Source organism: Lytechinus variegatus, chromosome 12 (genome assembly GCF_018143015.1).
Source record: "Lytechinus variegatus isolate NC3 chromosome 12, Lvar_3.0, whole genome shotgun sequence".
Lineage (NCBI taxonomy): Eukaryota > Metazoa > Echinodermata > Echinoidea > Temnopleuroida > Toxopneustidae > Lytechinus > Lytechinus variegatus.
Window position 1 is genome coordinate 21,564,420 of NC_054751.1, and position 23,432 is coordinate 21,587,851.

At 38.9% G+C, this 23,432-nt stretch overlaps 1 protein-coding gene across 2 annotated transcripts in view; it reads left to right on the forward strand.

The window, feature by feature from the left end:
- Nucleotides 1-22,769, forward strand: part of LOC121424809 (neuroblast differentiation-associated protein AHNAK-like) — a 43,950-nt gene extending 21,181 nt beyond the window's left edge. The window contains exons 2-6 of one of the 2 annotated variants that reach the window (XM_041620598.1): nucleotides 6,890-7,422; nucleotides 8,354-8,450; nucleotides 16,642-16,916; nucleotides 17,483-17,762; nucleotides 18,265-22,769. In XM_041620598.1, coding sequence (XP_041476532.1) covers nucleotides 6,890-7,422; nucleotides 8,354-8,450; nucleotides 16,642-16,916; nucleotides 17,483-17,762; nucleotides 18,265-22,754 — 5,675 coding nt within the window. In that variant the 3' untranslated portion in view covers nucleotides 22,755-22,769. The remainder of the gene's footprint in view (nucleotides 1-6,889; nucleotides 7,423-8,353; nucleotides 8,451-16,641; nucleotides 16,917-17,482; nucleotides 17,763-18,264) is intronic. The other variant, XM_041620599.1, reaches the window with a different exon arrangement.
- The last annotated feature ends 663 nt before the right edge of the window (nucleotides 22,770-23,432 follow it).

Below are 23,432 nucleotides of genomic sequence, written 5' to 3' on the forward strand. Positions count from 1 at the left end.
CTCCTGGGTGGACATGTGATGGCCGATGCCGAAATTGAAGGGATGCTCGTTACCTGTCTTCTTGACACCGGCTCTCAGGTCTCCACCATTGGGAAGGATTTCTTGCTTGCCCTAAAGGGCAATGGACACACTCCAGAAAGCATACCCTGGTTGAAGTTAACAGGAGCAAGTGGGATGAGAGTCCCCTACTTAGGCTGTGTGATGCTGAAGATGACAGTTCTTGGACAGGACTTGGGACTTGTTAGCATGTTAGTGGTGGACAAGCCGACCTCGTCTAAGTGCCCCTGCCTTATTGGTACCAACATTATCGACCAGTGTAAAGAGCGGCTATTCAGTCAGGAAGGGAAGGGCTACCTTAGAAGTGAGTCTGCTAGAAAAGATGAGGCGTGGAGCAGAGTCTTGGCTGCGACCACAGAGTCTGATGCTATCAACAATGGTGAGCACATTGTAAGAGTTGCTGGTGGAAAGGTACGGATAAAGGCGGGCCATGAATCGATTGTCCGTGGGTATTGCCATCCTATGAAATCAGCAAGGGAGCTATTGGCTGTCATAGAGCCAATGAAAGAGAACAGACTGCCCAATGGGATAATGACTGCCCGCTCTTTGGTGATGGTTGATGGAGGAATTGTTCCTGTTCGGGTTGCCAACCATAGCCCACGTGACATCATTCTCACGAGATACACACAGCTGGCGATACTCAACACTGTGGAGAGGGGTGCAATCTTTACTAAGCACGATATAGAACTGGAGTATGTGGATGCCGAGACACTGCAGGTGACAATGACCAAAACAAGTCCTCTCCCAGCGAAGTTCCTTTCGGAGATTGATATCTGCCAAGATGGCTTAACTGATGATCAGGTTGCCAAGACCAGTGACTTGCTACAGCGACACGAACATGTTTTCTCAACAGGAAGTGATGACTACGGTTGCACAAATCTCACCACACACAGTATCCCAACTGGAGATGCCCCACCCCAAAAACAAGCATTCCGGAGAATCCCTCCTCAACAGTATCGAGAAGTCAAAGAACACCTCCGTCAGCTCCTTGACGCAAATATCATCCAAGAGTCATACAGTCCTTGGGCATCACCAATTGTTGTAGTAAGAAAACGTGATGGCAGCATGCGACTGTGTGTTGACTATAGGAGGTTAAATGCCAAAACAAGACATGATGCATTCCCCCTCCCACGTATAGAAGAGTCACTGGATGCCCTCGGTCAGGCCAAGTACTTCTCGACGCTTGATCTTGCCAGTGGATATTGGCAGGTGGAGATGGAGGAAGCAGATAAGCCAAAGACAGCTTTCACTACGCCCATGGGGCTGTTTGAATTCAATAGAATGCCCTTCGGTCTGTCGAATGCCCCAGCCACCTTTCAAAGACTCATGCAACGGTGTCTGGGCGACCTGAACTACGAAACGTTGCTTATCTACTTAGACGATATCATCATCTTTTCCAAAGATTTTGAAGAGCACTTAGGGAATCTAGATGTAGTCTTTTCAAGACTTCATCAGGCTGGTCTTAAGGTGAAACCAAGCAAGTGTCACCTATTCCAACAGAGAGTGCAGTACCTAGGACATGTGATTTCAGCAGAAGGCATTGCAACCGACCCCGATAAATGCAAAGTACTGGAGACATGGCCATGCCCAAACAATGCCAAAGAGACTCGCAGGTTCCTGGGTTTCGCTGGGTATTATCGGCGGTTTGTTAAGAACTTCTCTAAAATCGCTAAACCTCTCTTCGCCCTTGTAGGTCAACCGAAGAAGGGCTCCCGGAAGTCTAGAGGTCCACCTTCACCTTTCATCTGGTCAGATGAATGTCAGGGAGCTTTCGACACCCTCCGTCAATGCCTTGTTTCTGCACCAATCCTTGCCTATCCTGATTTCAATGCACCATTCCGACTCTACACTGATGCTAGCAGCCACGGACTCGGGGCGGTGCTTGCTCAGAATCAGGAGGGCAAGGAGAGGGTAATTGCCTATGCCAGCAGGGGTCTCCGGAGGTCAGAGAGGAACGATGAGAACTACAGTGCGTTCAAGCTCGAACTGTTGGCCCTCAAGTGGGCAGTGACGGAGAAGTTTCGGGATTACCTACTTGGATCTCAAGTAGACGTTTACACCGATCACAATCCCCTCCTCTATCTTCGCAAGGCAGACCTCCGTGCCACCGAGCAGCGTTGGGCTGCAAAGTTAGCCAACTTCAATATCAAGGTCCATTATCGTCCTGGCCATGCTAACCAAAATGCAGATGCCTTATCCCGCTTACCGGTTAGCGAGGACTTCAGTCAAGAGCTGACCCAAAAACAAATGAAGAAAGATGAAGAGCAGGAGGATGGGGAATTATTGAACATACATGCTCAGACTATCACTGGACCTACTCACCGATCCCAATCGCTGTCTCAGAGGGTAGCCAACCTCCAGGCTGGAGACCCTACGACATCCTTCGTCGCCGAACTTGTGAGTAGTAACAGAGGCCCATCAGCACAGGTACTCCAGACTGGAAGCAGGTCTTTTCGGAGGTTGATAGGGGAGTGGCCAAAGTTGACAGTCCTCAATGGAATCCTGTATCGCACTTGTTACAATGACAAGGAGAGAATGGAGTATAAACAAATGGTTGTACCACCTGTGGCTAGAAAAGATGTTTTCCAGCACGGACATGAGCAGGCAGCCCATATGGCTGCGGATAGGACTCTCGACGTCCTAAGGAGAGATTGGTACTGGCCATACATGACGACAGAGGTAACTGAATGGTGCCGCCAATGCCCGAACTGCTGCCTGCGGAAGGGAGGGGCCGGCGTTACCAGAGCTCCATTGGTAAATATATCCACGACTTATCCTCTTGAATTGGTGATGATGGACTATCTGACGCTACAGCGTTCATCGGGAGGGTATGAGAATGTACTGGTCATCACAGACCACTTTACCAAACTAGCCGTAGCAGTCCCAACACGTGACCAGACTGCACGCACTACAGCCTACGCGTTCTGGAAACACTTTGTGATGGTGTATGGTTACCCTCAGCGAGTGCACACGGACCAGGGTGCGAACTTCATGTCCAAGCTAATGAAGGAAATGTGCATTCTATATGGAGCAGCGAAGAGTAACACCACTCCCTACCATCCACAGGGAAACGGCTTGTGTGAAAGATTTAACAGGACATTGATCGGGATGGTTTCTGCCATCAATGAAGAGAAGAAAGCCAACTGGGCACAGTTTCTTGGAGAACTGATTTTCTCCTACAACAATACGATTCATCGGTCCACTGGATATACACCATTTTTCTTGATGTTCGGTCGGCATGGCCGAATTCCCCTACACTTCAGTACTCCCTCCCTATCGGTGGACCAAACGCCACCATTATCGACAGAATGGGTGAAGGACCACTGCTCGAAGCTGAAGTTCGTCCACAAGTTGGCTCAAGGGAGTGCAGCTCAAGCAGCAGATCGACAAAAGATGCTGTACGACAGAAAAGCAAAAGAGGTACCACTAGCAGATGGTGAACGAGTTCTTCTTCGCAACCATAACCCAAGGAAGGATAAGAAGATCGGTCCCTTCTGGAAACCGAACCCATACATCATAGTCTCACAGCCCAACCCCGATAATCCTGTCTACTGTATCAAGCCAGAAAGAGGAGATGGACCGGAGAAGCTAGTGCACAGAAATGAATTGAAGCCCTGTTGCTTTGAGACTTTTGACCAGGAACAACCAACCCCCAATCAGCCCCTTCACGACGAAGAACCCCTGCCTCTTCAACATGAACCATTCATGCTCTACCCTGTGCTCATCCCTCAAGACACCGTAGCTACAGTAACCTCGTCCCCCGATACAGTTTCCCGTCAGAGCTCTATTGGACCTCCTCCTAGTGAAGAAGAGGAATCCCTCCCTCAAAAGCCAAACCTTGCTAAGGAAACAGGTACACAAATCACTGAACCATCCCAAATCCCCATACCCCAAGCTAGGACCTCTTCTAGGTCGACCCGAGGTATGCCTCCAACACGCTATGATGCATCTCTTTACCAAATACATGTAGCCCCATGTGCCAGATCAACCTCTTCAAATGGTGATCGCTGGTTTCACAAACCACTATCTGCCCTTTCCATGGTGTTCTCCCAACCAAAATCCACCCAACCCCCAATTACAAACATAATAGATGTATAAGACTAAACCCAGTCCTGGATGTGTACCTCATTCACAATAGTAAAAGTCTGGAGTACAATTTCTACTATCAGGTTGTTGTCCCTTTTCCTTGTGCTAAAAAAATATATCTTGAGTGTTCCTATATGGATTATAATCATGAGGTTTTTAATCATTATTGTTTGGTGTTAAGTCAGAGTGGTAGAATATCGTGAGACAAACAATAATCTTTGCTCTCTTTGGGCCAAATGGCACTGTATATAAACATGAAATTCTACCTGAAGTTGCGAGTTAAAACATTTTTTACATGTACTGTGCTAACTACATTTGTAGGATTGGTGATGATCCTCGCCATGGGAGTGTAATGTATATAACGTGCGACTTCTTAATGTTTGTTTTAGTTGTAGTGTATATATGTATATTTCAATCATTGCTGTTACTTTTCTATTATTTTTTTCTCTTGTGTAGCCCTGAAAATATTCTGTTAACATTTTTTTCTAATGAGCTTAGCTGTGTTTTGCTTTTACTTCTTTGTAAAAAAAAAAAAAAAAAAATCTTTTTTTTTCTATCATGACAGTGGAAGTCATGATAAAACTTTGCAGGGGTGTGTGTAAGTTGCGGTGTTTCATACATACATGTATAGTAAAACTTCATTTTCCCCACAACTTAATAATACATGTACCTATGTATCAACAAACTTTCATTACCTGATTCCATACATTCATGTCTTTCATAGGGCTTTAGCCCTCTGCACAAGAGGGATCTGAGGTTAAGGCTATTGCCCCCTTGGACCATAAATCTATCAGTGTAGTGCATTAATGTAATGCACAATGACCACTTTCTTCTTTACCCCTCTTCTCTCGTCCCCCCCCCTCTCTCTCTATCTCTCTCCTCTGAATTTGTAAGGCCCTGCTGTTTCATTTTTCAATATATTTATGCTCCCCAGAAAAGTTGGGTGTGGTATATTGGGAAGGGAACAATATAGGGCAGAGCAGTGTAGAGATCGTCAGGAGAAGGAAGGGTATTTTCTGTGTATTGGTTTTTCATGATCACTGTCTTCCGTAATATTGTTATTATCATTGTTTGTGCCTGGTCTGCTATTCTGCTGTGCTAACGGATAAAAAGGTCTATAGAACACGGAGTAACTTCACTAATAACAATAACTAAGAAGAATATTGATATAGAGAGTGGACGCTATCCAGCATATGTTACTTCTTCGCCATTTTGTTACTATTACAAGTAAACTGTGAACTGCTTATACTACATATATTATATGAAGGACGCTTTCCAGACGTACATGATTATTGTGGACCCCATCTATTCCAGAACGTTTCCTGAGTTTCTTCTAAATCTTATTAGTTCATGCTTTTCTGTATTTTGCTCAACCCTTGGAAGACTTTGAGTGTTTCATCTTCTTCATCCCTGATCTGCTTGTTTTGTGGACACCTGTGATTATTTTATCTTCGTTGTGTTTTATATGTCTACCCTTGGAAATCTTGCTCGTGAGGACAGCTACTGTTAAGACATTATTCTTTATCATCGATTCCATTTTCCGCGGTTAATAGAGTGGCCACTCGCAAGTTACACAGACATTCTTAAGTATTGGTTATTTTTCTTTGAGTATTAGATTTTTAATTTGTGTCATATTTCTTTTTTTTATTTTCATTTGTTTACACAAGTGTCAATTTTTTTGTTGAAACATATATCTCTGTTTATTGAAACATAGTGATAGGATTTTAATAAACCTCTTGTCTCAAGAGCAATACGCATTTATGTTGCGTCTCTTTCAATTATCATCTCGTAGATTCTTATTGGTAGTTCGAACCCGAGGGCTAATTAAACAATACTGATTTAATTTATGACGCCTACATTTATATTCACTAAACTTTTTAAATCATACATGTATCTAATTTTTTTTTATGTGCGTCGCGGGTGGCAAGCAAATGAGAGAGCATACAGCTATATTCACCATATGTTAAGATATGAAATATTTGTATATTTCTCCTCGTAATAAATGGTTCAAATCCTTTTTTTGCATCTGAAGCCACTATCTTGTATTCTGTTTATCATTCAAGACCTTCTTTTTTATCAAAGGTACAAAATTGAAACATGTAAATTTCATATGAACCCTCTGCAATGAAATGGGAATTTTGTTAATGTTGTCAGCTCTCTCAATTGCATATCACCTTTGATATGCATAAGTTGTGAAACTACGGTAAGCAAAACTATGACAAACTGTAGCAAAACTTATAACATCCTAATTGCTATTTTTTCATCTGATTGTGTTAAAAATCTGACTGTTGTGATTGCTGCTCTTTCTTTAAAGATTGAATTCAATTTCCTGTTGGTCAGAAATGATCTGTAAGTTTGAGACTGGACCTCATTGTATTTAAAGGTATTGTTCAATGTTATTTTATTGGACTGCAGTCTCTGACAAACTGTAGCAAAACTTATAACATCCTAATTGCTATTTTTTCATCTGATTGTGTTAAAAATCTGACTGTTGTGATTGCTGCTCTTTCTTTAAAGATTGAATTCAATTTCCTGTTGGTCAGAAATGATCTGTAAGTTTGAGACTGGACCTCATTGTATTTAAAGGTATTGTTCAATGTTATTTTATTGGACTGCAGTCTCTGTTTTAAGGTGAATGTATTTCAGTGGTATATGCATGTATTATATAATCTTTCTATGAATGTGATTTGAATTGATTTAAATCTTTATCTTACAAAATTTGTTTTTGCTTTTTGTTTGTTTATAGACACTGAACCTGAAAATAAAACTGAAATTTCATTGGACCAAAGCTCCATGCCAAGTCAATCAGAGGAAGTCTCTAATGCACCCTCAAGTGCAGATGCTCTACCCACCAGTGAGGCAACGGATCAATCAGCAGCAGACCAAGATACCCCTACACAGGCAGTGGAAGAATCCAAACCAGAAGATCCTCCTAAAGAACAAGTGGAGCTGTCCATTGCTAGCCCGGGGGATTCATCATCCCCTAAGGAGGGTGATGAGGAAACAGGAGAGGAGAAAAAAGCATCCACCTCTTCAGGGGATGAAGGAGAGGAGGAAGATGAAGGGGAAGTAGAAGAGGGCAAGCAAAAGAAGAAAAAGAAGAGGAAAGGCATTCTCAATATCCATTTTCCACACTTTGGAGCGAAAAAAGGAAATACCGGAGAGAAATCATCTGATCAATCTTCAGATTCTGATCGTGCCCTATCACCAAAGAGGTTTGGATGGAAGAAAAGGAAGGATGCTAGATCACCTGACAGGAAAGGGGATAAGGAAGAAGAAGTAAGAGTTATTGAGGATTAATGATATTATAATGCCTATTCATGATTTTTCAACCTCTCTCTCTCTTGGTGATATTGAATTTGTTATGTCTAAAATGAGTAATAATAGAATTTAAAAAATGGCATATAGGACTATATGATTGCTAAAAAAAGGAATATTCTATCAAAAATAATCAAAAAGGTTTAAGAAAATGTAAACTTCATAGAGAAAAACAATGGCATAAAGTTCATGTTTTTATTAATGTGACATTTTAGGAACACATTTGACGTATGTGTAAACAACTGTGAAATATAAGGAAGATCATAGTATATGAATTCCCAGTGGTGTCCTTGCAGCTTCCCTCCTATTCCTAAAGACCAAGTATGTTCTTGTAAAGTTGATTGTGTCCTGGACAAATATAATCTGTCCCAAAAGAGCAATCATACAGAGTTATGTCAGTCTGAATGTCTTCTTGTTCCTTTTTAACAGTTCCTTGTTGAGAGACCACCAGAGATGGAATGTATTTTACATCTTCAACATGTTCCCTTTTGTTTTCATTTTTAAGGGATTTTGTAAGGAATTTGACCATACCTAATTTATGTAGAATTTAGGATTTAATAAACAAGCACTTGTTCTTGAAAAAAAGAAGATGGATAAAACATAGCAATTCAGCAAAGAAGTTGCTTGATCCTGTTGTGAAAGACAATTTTTTTTTCATTTGATAACTCTTGGCTTAATGTAGATTGCAACTGTAAACATTTGTCAACAATACTATTTTTGTGAGGATGGAATAACATCTTTAATTACCATTCATCATCAAGTATGATAAAATTCAAGAGGAACTATTCCATGAAAAAAACATGTTTATTTCATCTCATAGTATTTAGCATTGTAAAAATTAATAAGAATATCCTGAAGTTCATATTTATGAATGCCTTCTTCCCAATTTCAGCCTCGGGTTGAAGAACAAGAGAATCCAGCAGAAGCTACAGCAGAAGCAACAACAGCCATTGAGGAACCAAAGCAGCAGGAAGGAGAAACACAATCAGGTAACTTAAGTGATGTGTTCAGGAAGAATGCATGATGAGCACTGTCTGTTTTGTTCCTTTTTGGTGGTTGAAAGTGAACTTCTGCTGCTGAGGAAGTTTTGTTTACAAGAGTAATCTATTCAAGTTCCTGATGTCCACGAAAACATTCCCTTGGTCTGTAGGACTTCCATTCAGCATATCACCACAGGGTTGCTATGCATCCCTGACCCAACTCCAGTTTCCATGGCAATTTTTAAGAATTGATCCCTAAATCAAAATACTTTTTTTTCTGGGTGATACACATTCTCTTCGTGATTCAGATTGGTGGGAAATTTTCTTCGGATACACCTATGCCATGGTGCTCTCACACTTGCCAGATCAGGGAAAATAACTCACATTTATTTATCTGATTTTGACCCCATTTAGAAAATCTCCATCATTGAAAGCAGCATTTTTGAGATACTGTTATAAGAAATTACATGCAGATTAGCAGGTACTTTTGAAAATGGCAAATTTTGCAGGGGTTTTACAAAGTAAAAGCGAATTGTGAGATCATTCGACTTAGCCAAGAATGTGAATATTTTACTATAGGAAAGCGAAAGTGTTGTTCCAGCTTCACAATTATAAGAACTTTGAATAATTTAGCCAAGGTTGAATGCCGTAAAAAAAAATAAGGTACTGTAGTTTCCTTACCAGGCAAGTGTGAATAAGCAGTTTCTGTTCCTGTGATAGTTTGGAAGTCAGTGACAGGTGATAACTAATTGAAATGTCACAAGTTTTTCATTTGATTAGATGGCACTTGTGCACTTCAGCTCGAATTGTTCCATACACTTTCTTTCCTCTTCTCCAACCTGTGTCCTAGCCTATACTTCTTACTTTGTTGTCATGATACACTATAAATGTAATGTGAACACTTCCAGCCTGTGGACTGTAGTAATGAATTATCCTTGTTCAGTTTTGACAAGAAATAAAAGTAAAAATAAGGGATATTTCAAGTTTTTTTGTTGGAATATCCAGATGCGAGAAAATGTGCTCAACTTTTATGGAAATAGTTATATCCAAGTTTGAAGAAAATTAATGCTATTGTAGACCATCTGATGTCACAATACTCATAAATTATAGGAAAAGGTGTATTAAGATTAACGAAAGAAAAGTGCTGGGGGTCATATGAGGTGTACCAGCTAGGATGCAAATTGGTATGTGATGAAATGTTTCCAGATTCCACCTCATCTTCTACCTGCATGTGATAGGTTACAATTAAAGAAGAGTGTTATTCTTCTGGCATGTTCTCAAACAGCATGATATCCATAAATTGTAGACTCCCCCATCTCAAGAGAGTGAAGACCAACTATATATATTTTTTACTGCTCAGAAACTCCAAATACCCTTGGGAGGTAGGATAAACTCTGAAATTTATGGAGTGAAAGGTTCATCTCCATCAAAACTCCAAGGGCATCGGAAAACAACATTTACCTTTGCTTCATCATAAATTCTCATTCATGAAAAATAAGGTGTCCTTGCCCCTATGTAGTCGTTTACACTAAAACACACTATCTGGAGCTATACACATCATCATCATCTTAGGGACATGGTATCACGCTCAGTGTCCGTCCGTCCATCTGTCCGTCCGTTAACTTTTCTTTGTAAACGCGATAACTCCAGTTTGACTTAACCTAGGCGCATATAATTTGGTGTGTATGATACTAGCATGGATCCCAGGAAGCCTTTAGATTTTGAGGTCAAATGGTCAAAGGTCAACGTCACACTGACATGTTTTCATCTTACCCTTCTGCAGTCCTTGTAAACGCGATAACTTCAGCATAGACACAAGCAATTTTATCAATTTAGAGGTCAGAAGGTCAAAGGTGAAGTCGCCACCTTCCACTTTTCTTGCTTGACCAATAACTCCTTTTTCCGCGTTACATGCAGGCATATTATGTGCTCACCTTAGTGACGTTCTTGTTGAATATATAGGACCAACATCATGTTTTACAAACAAATAGATTAGGGACTACTTTTTTTAAGTTAGAAAAGCATTGACTCCTGTTATGATAGTACACTTTTTACTTGATTCTCTAGTTCAGCAAAATATCTTTTCACAATTCCAGTCTACAAAACAGGGAGATGGGGTGCTGAACTATAATAGGGTACACAATATGCTTGACCAGAAAAAAATGTGTAAAGAAAGAGGGTGGTGTTTGTGGGTTAAGGTGCAATAATTTGTGTGATTAGGAATGCCAAAATGAGAAAATTTAAGAAAAAGGGAAAAAAGGGATTGCTGCTGAGTTTATACAGTTGCTGTCGGGATGTTATTTCCTTAGAATTATAACCAATTCATTTTATGAAAATCCCTTCTGTTTCTATACCTTTCATCTTTATGGAAATGTATGGCACCATTGAATGTTTAAATAACTTCCTCTTTTCATGGCAAAAAACAAGGGGAGCATTTCATGAAGATTACTGTCTGATTTTCACTGATTGATTTTCTCTCAACCAATTGCTTGAAAGGATTTTCAATAGCTTATAACATCTTCCTGGGAAACCACCAACAAAAATTCTTCATGAAACCCTCCCCATGTTCTCAATTCAGGATGTGATTTTTTCTGGATGTTATAACCATATATTTTGGGAGTATCATTGAAAGTGATGCCCATGAATTCCCATTTCACAGTTGAGTTCCCAACCATGACTCTATCGGGCTGCCTCACCAGAGGCATTTGCACTTTGAAAAAGTATGTGCACTGGCATTGGTTTGAACAAAAAAAATCAGTTGTGATAGTATATACATGTATGATACAATACGGGCAAAATAATCACACGGGCGATTATGACACAGAAATGATCAAAAGTGCCCTGGAAAAAAAAAGAAGAGCCAGGGAAAATCAAGCATACATATATCTAATGTTGCAGATTTATGTGGCAGTTTGCAAACAGTACCCCTGAAAATTAGAAATTGTTTTTTGTTGCCTTATGCAAGAAGTGGTCGGGGGGGGGGGGGGTAAACAGATCTACCTACTTTAGGTGCAAATAATTGCCCTGTGTAGCCTTACATTATTACAAAAGCCAAGTTTATGCGCTTTGAAAACATGATGAAAAATGTTCACTCAGTATTAAAATGAATCTAGAAGTAAAAAACTTGAATAAATTTCTTAGCTGAGCAAGGTTTACTCTGTGTTGAATACTGACATGATATGTGTACATGCGGATGTGTTTAACTTGTTTGGTTCAAAACACTCTGCATGAAATGATAATCGAGACACACCAAATGACCCTGATGAAGTTGGATCAATATCCCTTCTGGCTCAGTGTACTCTACTCAATTAACTGAAATCCATTCTCAATTAGTGAATTTCTGTATCTCTAGAGAACCCTGATATATTTTGTGCTTTTACACCTCTCTTATCAGAAATTGTGTGTAAACTTAAGATAAATAGTTTATTTTGTTGTTTACCATTCCACATATGATTCATCTTGAACTTATAACAAAAAACTAATGATATAACATTTACTAGTAAGGACTTGTTTCCGGCCTCAAACAATTACTTTGGACATTCACTGTTCAACAAGACCTGTATGAAACTTGCACCAATATTTCATTCCCAGAATTTATCATTGATTGCTTGTATTTTTTCTTTCACACTGCAAATATCTAGAATTTCAATAAGTATCTTTTAAATTATCATTCTTCTTTTCATGTTTGGGGTATGAGATTCAAAATAACCAGAGATATTTTAAAATTTGGTTGGTGTAAGAGTGCTTACTGATTATTGTTCTAATTCTGTATCAATTAGCTTTCTTTACTTCCGCTGCCTACATGTATATGGGGATCAATGGTGGTGTAAATATAATCCAGACATAAATAACAATAATACCTAATTAGGTCAAACAACTTTCATTGTTCTTAGTATTGGTCAATGAATTACCTATGGATAACAGACAATATTGTGATTATTTCATCCTGCAGTCCAGTGATTGATCATCTGCCAGTCTATGTATCATAAGATAGATTATCTTCCCTATGAATACCATAATATACATTCTCCACTACCTCAAGATTTCAAATAATCCCTCTTTTTCTGATCTGGAAAATTTTCCTGATCAGATCGATTGTGATATAATTCTTAAGGGATATGTAATTAAGTGTGATATTTCTTTGGCTTATTTTCAAAATTGCAATCCTAAGTCAACTTAAGATTTTAAACTTGCTCAAGTCTTACATGTAGTAAAGTGTACCTTCCAAGACCAAATTATACTCCAATAAAAGTCAAACAGATTTCTTTAGTAACCCAAAATCATCTTTGGCAAAGTATGCTGCAAATGAAAAACTATTTCACAAATTTATCCAGCTAAGTCTCATTTGGAAAAGCTCTCTGGTTTCAGCTCAGAATAATTTATTTGTGATGTTTCGATAATATTGTGCACTATTCTATGTGGAGCTCAAACTTGCAAACACATTCTAACTGATTGAAGTTTCAAGAATACTCCATAAAAAGTGCACAATTATTTTGTTTGAAAATTACTTACGTTCAAAAATAGAAATAACACAAACCACTTATCGTGGCTGGGCTGATAAAACCTTGTTTAAAAATTTCAATAATTTGATGACGGCTCAGAATGAGCTAGATTTTCGAGTTACATGGGTAGCAACCTTCTTTTTCATTGAAAGAGTTCTTCACAGGTATCAGGAGACTACTTGTATTTTCAGACAATATGAGACTGCCACCATTGCTATATTTCTAAAATACAGCTTTTTCTAAGCTGCCCTCAAAATTTTTGAATTTTGAGATATGAGGTTTTATCAGCCTAGCAAGGGTTATGCTTATTTTTTGTTATTATGGGTGTGGCTTATAAACATGCCCAGTTTGACAGGGAGCATAAATCTGGAATTTATGGAGAAAAGTTCAAATTCATCCCGCTCATTTGAGAACACAAAATTTTGAGGAACCCTTTCAAACAAGTAAATTGCGACCCTGTGTAGTTTCTAATTTTGTCATAAATCACCTATTTGTTCTGATAGTATATTAAATAACTTAAAATTGTTCTGTTTTTTCAGTTATGTTTTGATGATGACTATTTTATGGCATCCATTACAGGTGGGATGTGGACTTGCTTTTGATTTCAAAACCTGGTATCAGTTCATTATTACTAAACATTTGGGAGGAACTCAAAGTCGCACAGTTTAAAGTCCTATTGATAATAATAATAGTTATATTTATAGCGCTTTTACAGGTGATGTTTGCAGTTTTATTTTGGGATTTTTCATAATTGGGAGTATGCTTGACACATCCATACCCTAACTGGATTCACAAGTTCGCAATTTCTATAGATGGAAACTAGAAATGATATGGCATGTTTTTTAAATGTATTAACCCCCCCCCATTTTATAAGGATGTTTTTTTATAAACATACTGTCCATGAAATCCTTTTTTTATTTATTTTTTCTCACTGAAGTGTTTGACTGCACTGTGAACTGATGAAGAAACATTTGCATGGCTGAGCAGCATGCAGTCATCCTTGCGAAGTTCAATTTCACACTCTTGTTACACTCTGAGTGAGTTTTAAAGAGGAAGCAGTCAGGCCAGTAGTTTTTTAGAAATAGCCAGATTTACTGGTCCAACATGACCAGTAAAAAATATATCAAACTGATACAAATGATATTTTCTCTTTTGTAAATTATAAAAATGGCTCTCCGAAAATGAGAAATGGCTCTCATGAACTATGTTGTGGGGGGGGGAGGGCAATAAAGGCAATTAAAGTCAGCAAAATAAACTCAACTCTCTTTTTATATTTTTCTTTATTTTGAGGGACCAGAAAATTTTAGGTTTGGACCAGTAAAAAATTGAATATTTGGGGATCTACCGGTCCGACATGAAGAGGTTGGACCAGTAGAAAAAACGTTAAGTGTGGAGCCCTGGACTCGGAACGAAAGGAATAATGTACATATTATGATTAAAAGATTTAGCTCAGTCAACAAATCTGCAGATTTTGAAGAAGGTCTGGGGTTCGAATGCCAACCCAGCACAAGTTTGCATCCTTTGGCAGGGTGTTTATCTACATTTACCACTCTTCACCCAGGTGTATTAAATGGGAGGAAAGAATTCCTTGAATGCTCGAGCAACTGATCAGGATAGCTGTGTTAAATCCTGGTTATAACTTGCAGCATTCATAAAGCATGATATGAATGTTATGTGTTATTTCTTTATTTCTCAGAATCAATTGTGGTTTAGTTCCACATATGTCAAATATCTCATTTCATTTTCCTTAATTAATGCATGATTAATAGGATTCTGGTACCATGCTGCAAAGATTAATTTAAACTATTTTAATTACCAACCATTAATTTTGAATAGACTATTATCAAACTCTAGATAAATTGACTGTCTACAAGTAGGCCTACATATTTGTGTCACTTTTAGCTCTCCATGAGACTTAAAGTCTAAAAGACCTTTTTTTTGTTAAAGGTTCTGTAACTTGATGCATATTTGTATGTAGAAATATATCATGCCCCTTTAAAGAAGCATGAAATTTATAAACTTGATCTGAGATAGATTGTGCTTATTCAGGATTTCTTTTCAAAGCTTTCATGTCACATATAGCTCAGAGAACATCCTGCATACCTTTGTTCCCATTCATGTAATTGTTATTTCTTTCTTCATGATGGTAGTCATAAATAAAATTCCAAACTCCTCAAGTAAGTGAAAGTCCCGATCTTGAATATTGCCTACAGATATTTTGTCATCAAACATCTCTTCCCTTTGAACATATCTTTTCTCTCCCGAGCCCTGCATGTTTTGAAATCCATGGTATATTGCTGTTCAAATTTTTACCTGTATTTTGATGTGAATTCCACTATTAGAAAATAATCTGATAGTGCTCTGGTTTAACTCTTATGGCTAGAAATAATATCTGCTGTTGTGTAGAGAAAAAAGTCCCTCGGTCATCAGAGTTAAATGTGACAGAAAGATTGAAGTCTTTCCCAGATGGAGGGGGAAATTTTCAATTAACGAAAATGTAAAACTATTGATACTATTAATTGTATTGCTATTCATTAAATTATGGTTCAAAAAAGTTTGATAGCAAAATATGGAAACAAGAATAGTTTAACTAAAAGAATAATACTCTGTACTCTATTTGCAAGACTTGTCGAATGAAAGTTCTGTTTTGATTAAGTGTGTTGCTCTGGCTTTGTAATACTATTAATGATTTTACTATTTCTCTCTTAAAAATAGACCAGCATGAAAAAAAACTAAACAAGCGAAAGTACAAATATTGTACCAATATAAATGATTTTAACAAGTTACATTTTTCAAAATATAGAAATAAGCTCTCAGGCAAGATTGATTTCTCCCAATAGGTTTCAAAGTGGGGTTGAACCCTAAATAAAATACCAGGTATGATTGCCTCAGAGAATGAAATGAAATCAGAAATATTTCCCACAGAAATGCTCTGTGTAACCCAAACAAGGATAGAATGGTGTTAGGATTACATTGTGTTGTCAGCAATAGTTTTGACTTTCCACATTTCAGCATTTCAAAAGGAATTCATAAATCTGATCTGGCTTGAAATCATTGGGGAATTGCAAGAGTTGAGCCAAAGAGAAAATTGTCCTTAAAAAGTTGGTTGTGGTTATCCAGATTCCTCTATGGTTTCAGGTGAAATGGGGCGTTACATTCCCGCCCTAGATATATTCATATTGCACTTTATATCCTCTCCGTAGATTCCGTCTGACGTTTTAAAGTTGTTGGCATGCAAAATTGGGATCTGCCAAATTGAATTGTAGTCTGACACAATTGAATTAACCAAGGATTATTAATTTGATGGTTTTCAAATAATGAGTCAATTGTGTTACGGTTTCCCATTGGATCAGAGCAGAGCATGGTTTATGATTGAAATTGATTCATATATTTCCATTAAAAGATTTCTTAGGATTATTATTGGACCAATGAAAGCAGAATTGAAAGATTATTCCCACTTAACTTTTATTCAGCAAAGCAGAATCTTATTACTATAGGATAGGTGGCAAAAATAGTTGATTTCATCAATATTCCAGGTATTCCAGGGAATGATTTTTGCAATCAAATTTGCACCACATTTTGTATGACTGCTTCATAAGATTTCCTTAGTGTGCTCAGTTTTTGTTACAGTACTGTACAGGAGAAAGCTTTTCTCTAACAACTGGAAATGTTTTATTCCATGTATTCTCTGTATACAGTAGGTGTTACTGCTTCACGAGATGTGGCCATCGAAGGTCCAGATGTTGCTGTATCCTCACCAGAGACCAGTGCGACCATGCAAGGGTCTGCTGATGTGGATATTAGACCTGAAGAGAAGGTCCTTGTAGACTGTGCAGAGCTGGTGAAGGATGAAGAAGGTAACCGAGAATTTGAGAGCACAGGGGAGGATTTTACTACCACTGATGCACTCTTGGAGCAGATAGCTGAGACAATCACTTCAATTGAAAAAGCACAAAACCTCAGAGCTTCACAGGTAAGATCTTACTTGAAATAGTTTCCCATTTAACATTCATACGTTCCCTCTAAGATGAAGCACTCAAACAATTAACTATTATAAAAGGATAATCAGTTTGAAGAATGGAAGTTCATGTCTTTGAAGTCATTTGAAATGTAACAGTGATGAATTAGTCTAAAAATTGGGTATGACTTTAGACTGTAAGTTGAGTATTTATGAGTCAGTGTAGGTGTTCAAATAAAATCATTAAAATGCTTTTGAACTGCTGTCATAGATGTAGACTGTACATTTATGCTTTGAATAGATTAAGATCTTTATTGAAAATAAGAGCATCCAAGAAAATCAATCATGAAATAAATTTAGGTACCTTAACAAATTTTACGTCCATAGAGCTGCTCTCCTGATCCCCATTGTTTGTCTGTCCAGAAATCTAGAGGAATTGAAAGGAAAAGATGCTGGGATTAATTCCCGCTACAAGCTACGGTTAAACATGGCCCAATTATATGTTAAGGTACCTAAGAGAATGAATCAACATTTTTGGAATCATCACTACCTGATTCTTATCAATTCTTCATATTTTATAGGCGATGGATGTGAATGTCTTAGCCGACACTGCACCAGAGGGCAAGGAGGAGGAAGATGGATCCGGACTAGATCTCCAGGCTGATATCCCAAGTCAAGTGGATGAACAGGGCATCAATATACCATCAGCTCAGATAACCCTAGCAGTACCAACAGAGAGTACTCTCCTTGAAGTGTCAGAGGAAGATAGATCAGATGTCCAGCCCGTAGAGGTAGACGAGACTAAAAAAGAAGCAAAGGAAGAAGCCAAAGAAGACACAACAGAAAAGGATGGCGAAAAAGGTATGGATTATCCACCATTATGTAATTTTTTCTAGATGAATGAGGTAACTACTGAAATTGTAAAATTTGTATACACATTATCTTGATCCTTTTCCTGATCGTCACCATCGACACCATCATAAGCATCTTTATCACCATTTTGAAAAGTTTGACATACGCTCTTATTTCAAACTTGGGTAAAGAAAAAAAAAAGAAATATAAAGAGAAGTCTCCAGACTTTCTTTGATATATGCAAAATTTTTAGTTGCTTTCTGATAATGGTATGATTTATATATTAAGCCACTATCTATTACTCTTAGATTCCTATACCAGACAAACCTTGATGGATTCATATAAGGATATGTAAACAAGTAAACAAGTTTTGACTTTCCGAATGATTGTAGTTTAATAATTTGGAATCAGATATCTTTTGCATGGAACATCAGATAATTACATTGTTTAAAGTTGGTCGGTACTATTATGGAATTATTCAATTACATCCCCTTTGCTTATTTAATTTCAGGTGCTACTGATGGAGAGGAAACTCAGGAAGTTGAAAGTGTGTCATCACCAGGAAAGAGCCCAAGGTTCAAGCTTCATCTGCCTAAGTTTCATCTCCCTAAGATGCACCTGAGTGGCAAGAAAGACAAAAAGAAACAGGAGATTGCACAAGAAGAGGAGGTCAAGGATGTCCCTTCCCAGGCTGATACACCAGTTCTGGAGCGACTTGATGGAGATGGAGCCGAGAATACAGATGGACTGGATGTTGATGTTGGAACTGATGGAGCTGTCATTGCTGATGTGGGCGTCACTGCTGATGTAGGTGTCACTGCCAATGTTGGAGCTACTGTCCTTGATAAGGTTGCAGTCAGTGCTGATGGACTTGATGACCCAGATTGTGTGGTTCAAGAAAAAGAAATTGCTGATGAGAAAATGAATGATGTAGCAGGTAGTGCTGAAGGAGAAGTCTCTGTTGGGATTGATGCCCTAAATATTGTTACAGAAGTTGACGAAACCAATCAACCTATACGTGATGCTGTCATAGAGGCAGAAATACCCAGTGCTGAAGTTGATAGAGGGGTGCATGTATCAGCTGTGTTACCATCTTTAGATGCTGATGTTGATACCTCTGGTCTGTCAGAAGCTGTCACAGTGAACAGCCCTTCTGTTGACACAAATACTGCTATAGATGAGCCAGAGAAGCAGGAGGTTGTGGTGGTGATGAATGAGGGAACATCAGAAGAAGATGATGGGTTGGAAGATAAGAAAGAAGATACCTCTGTGGTGCAAAGTGATGCTAAGATTACAACACCTAAGAAAGGACGTTTCAAGTTACCCTCCATAAATTTCCACATGCCCAAATTTGGAGGAAGCAAAAAATCTTACAGGGTGGATGCAGATGTTAAAGCAAGTTCTGAGAATAGAATTGATGAAGGAAAGGACAAAGTGATCGAACCAGATATGCAAAAAGAAGGTGGAAATGTTCCAGAGGTTGAAGGAAATGAATCGCTTCACGTTGAAGGTGATTTGCTGACTAAGGTGGATGCAGAGATAAATGCTGGTAGTGGAGACATATCAATAGATCCAGAGGTACCAAACGCAGAAATTCCAGAATGCAAAATAGAAGCGCAAGAATGTAGCAAGGTGGTGCTTGATGCAGGAGTTCTTCATGTTGGTGAGGTAGCAGCTGTAGCTGTTTCTACAGATGCGGATTGTCCAAAAGCATCTATAAATACTGACATTGATACCTGTAATACATGTGTTGATACGCCGTCATTGATTCCTGAAGTTAGCAATGATGCAACAGTAAACATTGATAAAACAGTCCCAGAAGTTGCAACTAATACAGTAAATATTGAGAAAATAGTCCCAGAAGTTGCAGCTAATGTTGAAATTCCTTGTGAAAGTGAAGAAATATCAGTGCAAGAGCAAGGCATCTCTGCTAATGTAGATATTCCAGAGATTAAAGCTCGAGTGGAAGGTCCTAGTGTGTCTGTTACGGTTGAAGAACCACCTTCACCTGCTCTTGATCAGGATGCCAGCATCAAAGCTAAAAAGAAAGGACTATCCCTTCCTACAATGCATTTTCGTCCAAAATTCACAGGAAAGAAGTGGACCAGACACCCACGATTTAGATCAAAAGCCAAGGATAGTAAATCTTTAAGTGCTAGTGGTAAAGTCACAACAAGCCTACCTAATGTTGCAACAGCTACATCTTCGGAATCACCTCTGTCAGGGGAAGAGATGAGGGCTAGAAGGGCATCTGATGTCATTGATCCCAAAGTTGCTGCAGACATTGCAACAGAGCATGAAATAAGTGCTGCCGGAGACATCGATGAAACTCCTGGGAAATCAAAGAGAAGCAGATTCCACTTCCCAAGCCTCCATTTCTCTCTGCCAAGATTCTCCTCACTGTTGTCACCTAATAGACCCAGAAAGAATGAGGAAATGGAAGAGCCAGAGATGACTGAGCTCAAAGCAGACATAGAAGTTGTGGACATCACTGCAGAAGCAGACATTCCTAAGACTAATTTGGATGTTGTTATGCCCGAGGTCTCAGGAATGGCAGAGTCTTCCCCCGAGGTAGATGTTGAAGGAGCAGTTGGTGGGGTTGAAGTATCTGGAATTTCAGAAGCAGAGCCAACAGATGTAGATAGGGCTACAAGCCCACTTTCACTGGCAATTGAAGATTCTTCATCTGAAATAAAACTTGATACTAACCCAGTGAGTGTAGAAGGAGAGTTGCCAGTCATCTGTGAAAAAGTTTCTACAGATATTGAAAGAGAATGTACTTTGGAGCAGCCAGAAAAACCAGATGTTAGATTGAATATCCCAGACGCTAATAGTCCTAATGTTGAAGGTGCATTTTGTACAGATGCTAGTGTTCCAGACATTGAAGTAAGAGGAAACGCATTATCCTCTGAAGATGTTCCTGTTGAATCACCAGAGGCAAATGTCCAAGATGCAAACAATATCAGTGGAGAAAAGAAAACCAAGAAAAGAAATTTTTTGCCCAATATGCATCTTCCAAAGCTTAACATAAAAGGAACACCAATCAAGTTTCGATCAAAGGGAAAGAAAGGAACCTTAGAGACTACAGACATTGAGGGTGATGTTAAAGTTGGAGGAGATGTTAACGTTGCAAGCGTTGACACCCCAACTTCCCAAGACCTGAGCATGGTTGTCAATACATCTGGAGAACCTAGTGTGGCAGGAGACAGCAAAGATGTAGATATTGAAGCCAAAGACAACCAGAACATTTCTGGTGAAATTGAAATCCCTCAGGTTAGTGTTGGTGCTGACGTAGATACTGTGGTGAAGAAGTCTGAAGTTGATGTCAAATCACCAAGTATTGAAGCTGATGCATTAGTGGGTAATGTGCCAGATATCAATGTTGATCTTCCTAAAATGGAAGGCAAAGAAGAAGAGAAGACATCAGTACCTGATGTAGATGTATCAGCAGATTTATTACCAGCAGCAGGAACTGTAGTCATTGCTTATGACACAATAGTCGAGTCAGATGTTGTGGTTGAAGCAACCAAAGACAGTAATAATGATGGAAAAGGTAAATTGGAAATTGAATCAGATGTCCCAACACCGGATGTGGAAGTCAGCTCTGGGGCTACAAATCATGTACTTGATCTTGCATTAGGTGGTGCAGATCAGGAGTTGAAAGTTGATGGAAACATTGCTGATCTCAACATCTCATCATCAGACAATGAGGACAGTGATACAAAAGAAAAACGAAAGAAGAAAAAGAAAAAGAGGAAGGGACTTCATATGCCTTCTATTAATTTGCCAAAATTTCATCTCAGGCCTGAGAAGAAGCAACCTGCAAGTGTAGATGCTAGGCTTCCTGATGTAGTTGTGCCTAATGGTCAAGTAGATGGATCAGCCAAACTAGAGGCAATCACACCAGAGGTTATTTTATCAGAAACTGAACTTTCAGAAAAAGCAGAAGTGAATGTTGAGGGCAAGGCTGATGCAGAAAATGAAGTTGAAATGAAGCGAGATCCTCCTTCTGCTTTAGAGGCTGCATTAGTTGTAGCAGGTGTAGCAATGGAAGTGGGTCGTCCAGAAGCTGAAGTTGAAGTTCAATTGCCATCCACCAAGGAAGAACCAAAATTAATTCTGGCTGCTGATCTGAATGCAGATCTTCCTGAATCTGTGGAAGGCACGGTTGATACAACTGCCATTACAGAGAATGCTAGGGTAGAGATAGATGCAGCTCCAAAAGTTGATCAAGTTGTGGAAGAAGTTGTTCCTTCAGTCAAGCAGGCGGTCACAGAGACATTGCCAGACATGGCAATGTCCGAGGATGCTCCATGCAAAGATGTCACAATAGAAACTGTAACTGAAACTTCAGAGTTAGTGTCCCCACAAGTTGAAGTCGACGATAGCGGTCTAGATGCTGAGGTTTCTTTAGACGACTCATCTACCTCCAAACCAGCCAAGTCAAAAAAGGTTAGAATGCCGAAAATCAATTTTCCCAAAATGAACTTTAAATTGTCTCCTAACAAATCTGAAATGCCAAGTCAAACTGCACCAGAAGATACAGAAAAGGAAAATGACAATTCTTTGACTCCTGCTGAAATTGAAAAAATAGAGGAATCCCTTCCATCAGGTCAAGCACAGGTTACTGTACCAACTGTAGAAGTCAATGGGGTCAGTACAGAGGTAGCCATTGATGAGGCCCCTTCTGCCAAGAAAGGAAAATACAGGAAGAGGATAGGGGGTAAGCTCAAGAAAATCAGAGGGAAGAGCAAAGGAAAGGTGTCTGTATCGGAAAACATCAAAGGAGAAGGATTAACTGCTGGGGTGTCAGTAGAAGCTAACAGTGATCCAAATACAAATGGGAAGATAGGACCTATCCCTGGTGATGAGGAAGATCTGGATTGTGGCTTATGCAGTACACAGGATGCAGATGTTGGAGCTGATACTACTCTCGACACTGGTAAGTTTCGATATGTAATTCGCTACACTTTCAATCACATTTTTTTTTTAGTGCTATAATTTGACAGCTTACACGACATGTTTTGGGTGCATGCTAGTCAACCACGTAGCCAGTATTTCATTTTGGAGGGGGCGGTAAGTGCACGCGAAGTGCGCTCCCTAGGAGGGAGGGGGGTGTTTCTCCTCCCTCCTGCGTGAACCGCAAAGTTTTTGATGTCTCATCAAATTCAAATCAAAAGAAGATGTCAAATTCAATTAATTTGCTGCAATTAAAAATGAAAATTGTTTTTGAAAGAAATTATGATTGCCCCCCAAATGGGAAAAGATTGAGGAATTTCAAATAATTCCTCTTTTAATACCATGCAAAGGTGACCTCCCCCTACCCCCCTGGCTACGCACCTGAGGCTAGTTAAAAGCTTGTATCAGTAAGCTTGTTCTGTCAGTGGAGATTTTATTTTCTTTTTTGTGTAAAGTAGTAAATATAAAAGTACACCATATTATATGTAAATATAACACAAAAAGGAAGTTCCCCAGAAATAAATGTTACATAAGTTTTTAATTGAATGGTTTTCAGCAGAAAAATGGCAAGTTATTCTACTATTATTTGTGGACCTACATTTATGTAAAAGTCAACTTAATCTAACCTGGTTACGCATGACTAGTGGCTGAGCAAAAAAAAAAAAAAATCTCAAATTTTTTAATCCAGCTTTCTGGAATTTTATATTGCTCGATCCATTC